Raw genomic sequence first — 10,473 nt, 5'->3', positions numbered from 1 at the left:
ATTCGTGAGGCACTTCGTCTAATGTTGAAGTAGGCGAATTATGGCAATACATGTCAAGCATAATATGGGATTGTTTTTGCGGCACATCAAGAGACCGGAGGGGTTCGACGTGTGCGTAGTGCTTCTGTCCCGTTTTGCCCATTTCATAATCGTCCGCTGAATACCCGGCCCACTCCAGATGAGTCTTTATAGCATCTGGGTTCTGCTGCCAATGATGGCCGTTACTGTCGAAATCAATCACACGGAGTCTCAAGATCACTCGTCGTGGAGATTCCTTTGCAGGAGACTGGGTGTTGGATGACGCTTCAGGGGTTGTAATCGAAGCCATCGGAGAATTGTTCGTTACGACAATAACGAAATGTTCAGGTAGACAAAAGTGTGATGGACGGAGGGTAGAAAGGTGTTCCCAGCTAATAACGTAGCCGCCTTGACTTGATAATCACCAGCACCTGAGGCTCACTGCTTGGCCAATGCTAGCACTAAACTCGGTTCGAATGGCGATGCATGACGGATGTTGGCCACGAGTGATCTCTCATTGGCTACAAGGCTCTCTGGTTTGTGCTCAAGCATGTCGAGGAATTGATATCACACGGCGCTTCGCTACAGCGCTGCAGCGATGGCGGGGATCTCTATCAGTGTTGTTTCCGGCTCGAGCTGTGGACGGACATAGAGGTGCAATAATTATACTTTACCGTGTAGCAGGATGTTGGCCGATGTCCGGAAGGACAGCTTCTCAAGCGCGCGCCTTGGCACCACTGCCCATCGAAAGTCAAGGTAAGGAGGGCAACCATGTCTTTCACCAGTGAGTATCATCCCAACCATAGGTCATTATATCAGAGGTACATAGCAGCACAGACCGCATGATCTGACGAGAAAACAGATAAGGCTGAACCTTTCCTTTCACTTTCTTAATGAATCCTCCTTGTATAGTCGGGCTTTCATAAATCAAGCGGATTGGAGTATCCTTGCTGGTGTTTAGTTGCATAAAATCACATTTCGAGACGAGAATGAGCCAGATTATTGCCATCTTATAGAATCGACAGAAGTAGGTGCTTCATACAAAGCAGGGACGTTTCTCGACAGTAGACCAGAGAAGAGAAGAAAATAAAATAACAGTCAAGATCTAAAAGGTGGAAACGTGTTCATTTTGGGTATCGAAACCACCGAATGCGTTGCTTTGCTTTGCTTACTCGCTTGCTTGCTCGCTCGCTCATTCATATGCGCGCTGGCAATTGACAGACAAGAAGGAAAAAAAAAGAGTGAAACGGGAAAACAAGAGACAAAAAGCTTGTCCTTCTGAACAGATTGATGCTATCATTGCTACCTCTGACATGGTTGCAGCAGAGTGCTTGTCGATGTGTACATCTCTTCTTTTCTTCGAACAAAATGCTGGTCGAACACATGTGACGACCTTTCTCCTCTTTGGAAAGTAGGTGTTTTTGACGGACATGATGGCTACAGCGGCGCGTACAAGAAGATCATTCTTGACCGTTCATCTATCGAGTTTGTTATGGTCAGATATGCGGTCGGTTGGTCCAGCCCTTGGCGTTCCCTCTGTGACGTTCGGATGCAAATACCATTCCCGGAATTATGCGGCTCGATGGAAGCTCGACCTAGCAAGGGTAAGGGACCTGTAGACTCCTGTCGCCAATGGAGCGTAATATCTGCGAGCGTCTGGCGTATTGGTGACCGAACGCCGTATCAACGCCGAGAGGGATCCCTGTTGGCTTCGCGCTCGTGAATATGAAAGATATTTTGTTTCAGAGATTGTGCATCATCATCATCATCATCATCCATTACGGCGCCTCTAAAATCGATCGTAGATGTTCCTGGCAGTCGAGGGAATATTATGGTGCGAGTCGCCACCGCTGTTTGGACCACCGCCGTCGCGCGAATGTGATGACGAACTCGATGCGATATAGCCGTCTCGCGAGCCGGGCACAGAAGGGTAGCCACCGTTTATTCTCGGGTCTGAATAGCCCGATCTCACCATGTGTCGTCTCGGGTCGACCGCCTCGGCCGTGTCGGGTCGTCTGCGGGGTGGGATTGACGACAGCTGGGGAGCGGGGCGGACTGGCAGGTTCATGGTTTGACCTCCCTGCATGTGCTGTGGCACTTGACCGGCCGAACTGGTGCGGAGAGGGTATGCGGGTCTCGTGCCCGGTGCTCGTCCGTTGGCTGATGCCTGAGGGTCACGGGTGATGACAATATCGCCACTCGTCGGCGTCGCGGCGAGTGATGAAGCTGTAGAAGATGTGGCGGACGAGGGTTCTGCTGGTGGGGGTTTTGGTCGTCGCTCTCGCTCTCGCGAAGGGGTTATGGTGGAATTGACATGTTCGCCTCGGAGCAGGGCTTTGCTGGCGGGAGACATTTGTGGGAAGGCGAGGTGAGACTTGCGGTTGTGACGCTCCATCATGCTCACCGCCCATGCCTCTAGATCGACTGGTGTGCGTTTGGCGGCTTGGAGGAAGGCGTCGTGTTCCTGCGCGGTCGAGGTCAGTGAACAGCAAAAGGAAAAGAAGGAAAAGAGGAAGATACGAATAGTTCAGCCGGCGTCGGTCTCTCGTGCGGGTCTTTCTTCAGGCATTTGTCAATGACCTCGTCGAGTATGACAGGGAAGGCATCTGATTTAGGCAGCTTCGGGCTGGGCTCGCCGACGATCTGCTGCAGTAGATCCAGGATGCCCTGAGGACCCGAGGGCTCGTCGTCGTCGTCGCCACCTTCTGAGCTGCCGGCATGGAAGGGGAATTTGCCAATGGCCAGCTCCATCAGCGTCAGACCGACACTCCAGACGTCACTCTTCACCGTGTACGGGCTGCCCTGGATACGCTCGGGGGCCATGTAGGTTCCGGTCCCGACGAAAGTGTCGGCGACGGAGTTGTCGAGTTCGCTGCTGACTCCAAAGTCGCACAGCTTGATCTGGCCTTTGCTGTTGACGAGGACATTGCTGGGCTTGATGTCTCGATGCATGATGCGGTGGGCGCGGTAGAGATAGGTCAGCCCTCCCAAGACCGCCTCGGCGATCTTGCCCAGCACATCGACTCGCACGGGACCGAAGTTGCGCGAGATGCTGTCGAGGGAGCCGACGTCCATGTATTCCATGCACATGATGACGTCGCCCATGTCGTTCATGAAGGCACCGTAGAAGGAGACAATGTACGGCGAGTTGCAGTCGTGCATGATCTGGAGCTCCCTGACTATTCGCTTGCGCACCTCCTTGTTCTTTTCCACATGGATGATCTTCCTGGCCATGACGACTTTGGTCGCCGTGTGCATGACCTTGCTGACCGTGCCTCCGTTTCCGGCGCCGAGCTCTTTGATGACCTGCAGGTCTTCGTTCCGGAGGTCCAGTCGGAACTCGACACCGATCTCCAGTGTGTCGCCTCGTCCGTCGTCCTTGTTGTTTCCCAGAGCGCCAGGGACCTGGGTGTCTGCCGACGAGGGAGAAGCGCGCATCGAGGGGGCGCCGAGAGCGAGGCCCTTGACGTTCTTCCTCTTCATCGTCTTTGGCTTGAAAGCGTCGGACGACATGGCGGGCGATTTGTGCTTCTGGTCTCTTGTTTCTGACAAGTCGTGGGTGGGAGAGAGGGTGTCGCACCACCACCAAGACAAAGTCTCCTTTCTGGTGGACACAGGGCCGAAGTGCTATGTAGATGAGCGGGCGGCACAAGGTCGAGCGTGATTCGTCGAGTCAGGGAAATATGATCAGACAGGGCAGCAGTCAGTTGTCGGGCGGCAACGTAAGGTAGAAAAGTGTGGTGTGGTACCGCAGGTACGGTGAGTATGAGAGAAGTAGCGGCCGGATTAAATGCTAAGGTTTCATGTGTCGTTGTGTCGCACGTAGATCGTATTATTGTCGCGCGATCATGAATTGCAGACACGGGAACGGTACCACAAAACAACAGCAACAGCGGCAGCAGCAGCAAAAAGGGACAATGTATGCACAGAGTATGCAGTAAGAACAAGAAGATGAGAAAGGGAGTGTTGGCGGGTCCAGAACACCAGAGACACCTTATTGGGCTTATGGCGGGGCAATTCAGAGGCGAGTAATGAATAGCGAATAACAGATGAGAATACCGTAATATCGATTGAATGATGGTTGATGGCGGGCGGCAACGGCAGCGGGACGAGCAGCGGCGGCGATGGATAATAAAGCGACAGTCGACAGGGGTTTGTCTAATGCTGTTCGGCTCGCGGAGAAAGCAGTGGTGATATTATAGGTACTCTGCAGCCAGAGTGTACAAGTACATCAGAGAAAGAGAAAGAGAAGATAGGTAATAAATACAGCAAGCCGAGTCACAGTACACCAGGAAACTTCTCCCCCTGTGTCTCGTTACACGTTACGTGTCAGGAGGTGAAACAGCTGTCTCTGTAGCAAGTACCTTGAGGTGTGATACTGCGACTGCACATCCGCCTGTCTACAATGTCTTGTGATGGTTATGATGACATGTCGACCCGAAATACTTTGCTAGACTGGGCTCGAGTGTTTCGGCGGGTTGCTATTTTGCGGTGCACAAGTGGAGAAGGATGGGAGAGCGACAATCCTTTTCGTGCTTCTACATTACGACGCTTGGGGTCAAGTAAAGCGACAAAAAGCAAGAGGTGGTAATGCTAGGTAGATCTCCCAGACGAGGTGATCCAATCGTGGTAATGGTCATCACAATCTCTTTTGTCTTTGTTGTATGCCACCTCAGTTGCCCTGAGTCGTACAATAACCCTATCTCTATTGCACTCTCGTTAGTCACTCATTCAGACAGAACACAGTGACTATAATTAGACAGTGGATGAAAGAATACCTACTGTACCTTAGCTGTAATCCGTAGACCGTAAGGTAGAGGCAGAGTCAGGGCAGACTTGACAAAAGTGCAGATGCAGACAGATGCTTAGGGCTCGGCGGCAGACTGCCGACTGGACAGACAAGCGCAGAAGAGAACAAACGCGTCAAACAAGAGTGATTATCCCCAAAGAGGCAGTAGACAAGAGTTGCTCTACAACTCACGGCAGGAACGCTTTGGCACAGTGGATGAATTACAGAGACGACACAAGCTCCATCCACCACATCCCCACGCCAACTCCATCTTGTCTAGACGTCGCTCCTTTTCGCCTGGATGAGCGCTTGATCTACTTGCATCCTTCTCTGTTCGAAGACAGAAGACGGCGAGAAGCGCGCCCCGCTGCGTCACGGCCCAGAGCCACCTTTCTGTCCACCACTCTCCCCCTCCATCATCGCCTGCAATCTCGCCTACACCATCGCCTAGTCACATCGGGTAGTCAAACACCCCTGCGCCATCATGGCTACCGCGAACCTCTTTGATCTCGACGCCGAGCTCGGCAGCGAAGAAGACGAGGACTACGACGAGCAGACGGGCGCGGTCAAGACAAAGACCAGACCCACCAATGGCGCCAACATGGACGACTCGAGCGAGGAGGAAGAGGACGACGACGAAGAAGCCGAGCGAGAGGTCAGCCTTTATCACTGTCAGATACAAGAGCGGTCATAGTTGACAAGATCAAATCACAGATTCGAGAAGGTTTCATCGTCGACGAAGACGAAGACGTCGACGAGGAAGAGCGCCGAGCCAGGAGACGCGAGCGCAAAAAGCGACGAAGAGAAGAGCGAGAGGAGGAGGATGCCATGCTCGACGATGAGGATTTGGATCTGATCGGAGAGACGCATCCGGACTACCAGCGCCGACAGGACGAACAGGTATCTTTTCTTCTTTTCTCTGTTTCTTTTCTGCCCTTTTCTCTGCATCATCCTCAAGTGTGGCAAGACGCAAGACTAAAACAACCCAAAACCAGAAACAGTTCAAACGCCTCAAGCGCGGCCACCGCGAAGACCGAGAACGCGCCGAAGCTCGAGGCATCGACGACATCTTCTCCGACGACGACGATGACGCCGGCGCCGACGACCGCCGCCGCGAGGCCAGAGGCATGCAGGACGAGTTCGCAGACTTCATCGAGGAAGACGAGTTCCCCGACGAGGAGCGCGAGGCCATGCGCGACGAGGCAGAAGTCCGCAGACCCGCCAAACACGGCTACGTCGACCCCATCCGCATGCAGAGCGGCCTCGACGAGTCGGCCCAGGAAGACATGATGGCCGCCTTCGGTGACGGCACAGAGTACGACTGGGCGCTGCAGCTGCAAGAGGAGGCCGACGACGAGCAGGACGGACTGGACAAACCCCTCGAGCTCAAGGATGTCTTTGAGCCTTCGCAGCTCGTCGACCGCATGTTGACCGAGGAGGACGACATTATCCGCAAGGCCGATGTGCCCGAGCGCTACCAGATCGCCCGCAAGGCCTTCAGGCCCGTCGACTTGTCCGACGAGGAGATGAGCGCCAGATTGCTCGAGGAGACACGCTGGATCTCCGATTTCCTCTTGCCCAAGAAACGACTCGACCGCGACCTCATCGAGCCCTTCCGCGCCATCGTCGGCGACGTCCTGCGCTTCATGAATGTCGACGATCTCGAGATGCCCTTTATTCTGCACAACCGCAAGGACTACCTGATCCACGAAGAGCGCGTTCGATCTTCCCCTTCGCCCGACGACCCGGATGGCGAGCGCACAGAGATCAAGGCCCAGCGATTGCTCGTCGCCGCTGATCTCTGGGAAATCGGCGAACTCGACTTGAAATATCGGGCATTTGCCGAGAAGCGCGAGGCTCTGTCCAAAGCCGTCGATGGCCTGAAGCAGAGACCCAACTTTGAGGACAATGTCTTTGACGAAATGATCCCCGCTGCCGTGACCATGGAGGAGCTGCAGGACGTCCAGGATTACATGCATTTCCAGTATGCCGAGCAGCTCAAAGACGCCGTCGTCTACGATGCCGAATCCAACGGCACCCAGAAGCGCGCGAGAGGCGCCCGCAGCGTGTGGGAACGCATCCGCCAGAGCAGAGTCTACAACATGGTCAAGGCCTTTGGCATCTCCCCCGACGCTCTGGCGCAGAACGCGCTGAAGCTGGGCAAGAAGCACTACACCGAGGACCCGCCCGAGCGACCCGACGACATGGCCGATTCACTCCTCGACGATCAGTATTCTACGGGAGAGCAGGTCACGAATGCGGCAAAGGCCATGTTCGCCGAGGAGCTGGCCTTGAGTCCTCGCATGCGCAAGGTCATGCGCCAGACTTTCTACATGGACGGTCTGTTCGATGTCTACCGCACCGAAAAAGGTCTGAGGAAAATCGACGCCGAGCATCCCTACTACGAATTCAAGTACATCCGAGCCCAAGGCTTCGGCGCCATCGCCCGCCGTCCCGAGCTGTTCCTGCGCATGCTCAAGGCCGAGGACGAAGGCCTGGTCGAGGTGCGCTTGTCTCTGCAAAACTCCAAGCGCTTCCGCGAGGACCTGTACAAGCACATCGAATCCGACAACTTCAGTGAGGTCGCCGACGCATGGAACATGATGCGCAGACAGGTCTTGGACCAAGCCATCTCCAAAATTTCCCGATCCATCATCAAGGGTGTCAAGGAGAACCTCAAGACCGAGTGCGAGTCTCAGATTGCGCGCTCGTGTCGTGCCGCATACGCCGAGAAGTTGGACCAGGCCCCTTTCAAGCCGCGAGGCATGGTCCTGGGCACCACCCCTCGAGTCTTGGCGCTATCCAACGGCGCCGGCAAGAGGAACGATGCCGTGTGCTGGGTCTACATGGACGAGAACGGACGAGTGCTCGAGAACGGCAAGTACAGTGACCTGCGCCTGGGCAACGAAGAGCGATTCCTGCCAAACGGCGCCGACGTCGCTCCTCTGGTGGACCTCATCGAACGTCGCAAGCCCGATGTCGTCTCCGTCTCTGGCTGGTCCGTCGAGACACGCAGGCTGTACAAGGACCTCCAGGACATCATCGACAGATTCGATCTCCGAGGAACCCCTTACGAGGACGACGATGGCAGGGAGATGAGCGAGAAACTCGACGTTGTCATCACCAACGACGAGGTCGCCCGTCTCTATCACACCAGCGACCGTGCCCAGTCAGAACACCCCACCTTGCCGCCACTCGCCCGATACTGCGTTGCCCTCGCTCGCTACATGCAATCGCCCCTCAAGGAGTATGCCGCCCTCGGCCGTGACATCATCTCCATTTCCTTTACGCCGAACCAGTCCCTCATCCCGCAAGAGAAGATCATCAAGAACCTCGAAATGGCCATGATTGAGACCGTGAATCTCGTCGGTGTCGACATCAACGAGGCCATCTCCGACTCGTACACGGCTAATCTATTACCCTACGTTTCCGGACTGGGTCCCAGGAAAGCTGCCCAGATCATCAAAGTTGCCAACCAGAACGGCGGCGAAGTTTTAACCAGGGATGAACTTGTCGGCGACATTGAAAGAAATAAGCGTTCTGCTGTCGGCCCCAAGATCTTTGAGAACTGCGCCTCCTTCGTCTACATCACCTACGAAGACGCCGAAGTCGAGTCCGACTACCTCGACAACACCCGTATCCACCCCGAGGACTACGAAACAGCACGAAAGATTGTCGCAGACACCTTGGACATGGACGAAGAAGATGTCAAGGCCGAGATTGACGAATTCGGTCCCAATGGTGTGGTGAGAAAGCTCATTAAAGAAGAGCAACAGGAGACTCTCAACGAGCTCATTCTCGACAACTATGCAGAAGAGATCATGCGAAAGTTGGGTCTCAAGAAGAAGGCAACTCTCGAACTCATCCGTGGCGAGCTTCAGCAGCCATACGAAGAGCTACGCCAGTCATTCTATCTGCTGAGCAGCGAAGAGATCTTCACCATGCTTACGGGCGAAACGAAACAATCGCTCATGGATGGCATGATTGTGCCTGTTCAGGTCAAGCGCACGTTTGCCGATCACATCGAGGTCAAGCTGGACTGCGGCATCGACGGTGGCATTTCCGAGATGGAATACCCTTCGGGCGTAGGAGGCGATGGTGGAGTCGAGCCGCGTAATGTGTGGCAAGCGCACCAGACAATCCAAGCCAAGCTCTTATACATCGACCGCAAGAAATTCACCGCGCAGCTGAGTCTACGGGAGGATGCTCTGCGCAGCGGCTTCACTCGCGACTTCGATCACGAGCCTGGCGAGTGGGATGACCAACAGGAGGCTCTGGACAAGAAAGAGGTTGACAAGGAGAGAGACCGCGCCACTGGACGCGCTCAACGTGTCATCAAGCACCCTCTCTTCCGACCTTTCAACTCCGCACAAGCAGAAGAATATCTTGGATCTCAGTCTCGAGGCGACGTTGTGATCCGCCCTTCGTCGAAGGGGCTGGACCACTTGGCTGTCACCTGGAAGGTTTCAGAAGGCGTCTTCCAGCACATCGACGTGCTAGAACTCGACAAGGAGAACGAGTTCTCCGTCGGTCGTACGCTCAAAGTCGGTGGCAAGTACAGCTATTCTGATCTCGACGAGTTGATCGTTCTTCACGTGCAAGCGATGAGCCGAAAAATGGAGGAGATGATGACAGACGAGCGCTATCAAAACGGCTCGAAGGCGCAGACTGGTAAGTCTTGACTCTTTGACTCCTATCTCATTTTACTGACTTCTCTTCCCCAGAACAATGGCTCAACACATACACCGAAGCTAACCCTAAACGTTCAATGTACGCATTCTGCATCAACCCCAAATACCCCGGCTACTTCTATATTTGCTTCAAGGCCGGTCAAGCAGCACCTCTGGCCTCGTGGCCCGTCAAGGTTATCCCTAATGCATTCGAGCTACAACGACATCAGTACCCTGATATGCGCGCTCTGAAGAATGGCTTCAAGCTTTTGTTCCAAGGCGGAGCGGCAAGGATGAACGGTGGCGTGAGACGATAGACTTGCTTTGCTACTCTTTGTAAGCAGGGTCTCGTCGTCTCGTCCTGCCGAGGTGCGGCAGGATCGTCTGGAATGGAAGGGGTCGAGACCCTTTGACGATGGTACCTATTTTCTTTATTCCACATTTCAAGCGCTTTATCATAAAACCACCTCTTTTATTCGTCCTGGAAATTCATGATTCGGAGCGAACAGAGCAAGGGGAAAATCCGAAAAAGCAAACGATCCATTTTGAGCGTTCAATAAACAGCAGAAAAAAAGTCGCGGAGGGTCTTTACATTTACATTGTACCGATGAAGAGGTTTTGGGTGTCTTGAATAAGGATGGGAAGAAGAGGGTTTCTCCTTCATCTCGGCAAGTTTGAGATACTAAGAGAGAGGGAAAAACAGAGGCTGCAAATGTACAGTAAATCATCAGAATCGATCGATCAATCAATCAATCAACCAATCACACAATCAAAACACTAAAAAGTGCGGAATATTGTTTCTGCTACTGGCCCCCTGCTGCTGTGAACCATCATCTACAATTACATCTTGTACCAGGCAGCAAGGTAAGATACCTCATACGCTTCTGTACCGATGGGAATCGTCGGGGATCCCCTCTCTCGACTTGCTTGAGTGAGCTGAATTCGACAAGTGAACCAATCGCATGTAGCGTTATCAGCCTCGACGCAAACGACCCC

At 53.9% G+C, this 10,473-nt stretch overlaps 2 protein-coding genes across 2 annotated transcripts; one reads left to right on the top strand and one right to left on the bottom strand.

Moving 5' to 3' along the window:
• Positions 1-1,807: 1,807 nt before the first annotated feature.
• AAFC00_000761 (uncharacterized protein) lies at positions 1,808-3,531 on the bottom strand (the record flags this gene model as incomplete). The annotated part of the gene is made up of 2 exons (XM_069347469.1): positions 1,808-2,482; positions 2,539-3,531. The coding sequence occupies 2 exons, from the start codon at positions 3,529-3,531 to the stop codon at positions 1,808-1,810; spliced, it is 1,668 nt and encodes a 555-aa protein (XP_069203317.1).
• Positions 3,532-5,291: 1,760 nt separating this feature from the next.
• Positions 5,292-9,794, top strand: AAFC00_000760 (uncharacterized protein; the record flags this gene model as incomplete). The annotated part of the gene is made up of 4 exons (XM_069347468.1): positions 5,292-5,462; positions 5,522-5,707; positions 5,803-9,478; positions 9,532-9,794. 4 exons carry the CDS (start codon positions 5,292-5,294, stop codon positions 9,792-9,794), a joined length of 4,296 nt encoding a protein of 1,431 aa, XP_069203316.1.
• Between the last annotated feature and the right edge of the window lie 679 nt (positions 9,795-10,473).

Source organism: Neodothiora populina, assembly GCF_041146345.1.
Source record: "Neodothiora populina strain CPC 39397 chromosome Unknown canker_contig_12, whole genome shotgun sequence".
Classification (NCBI taxonomy): Eukaryota; Fungi; Ascomycota; class Dothideomycetes; order Dothideales; family Dothioraceae; genus Neodothiora; species Neodothiora populina.
Note: the sequence above shows the minus strand (reverse complement) of the source record. Positions and strands in the feature narration are given on the sequence as shown.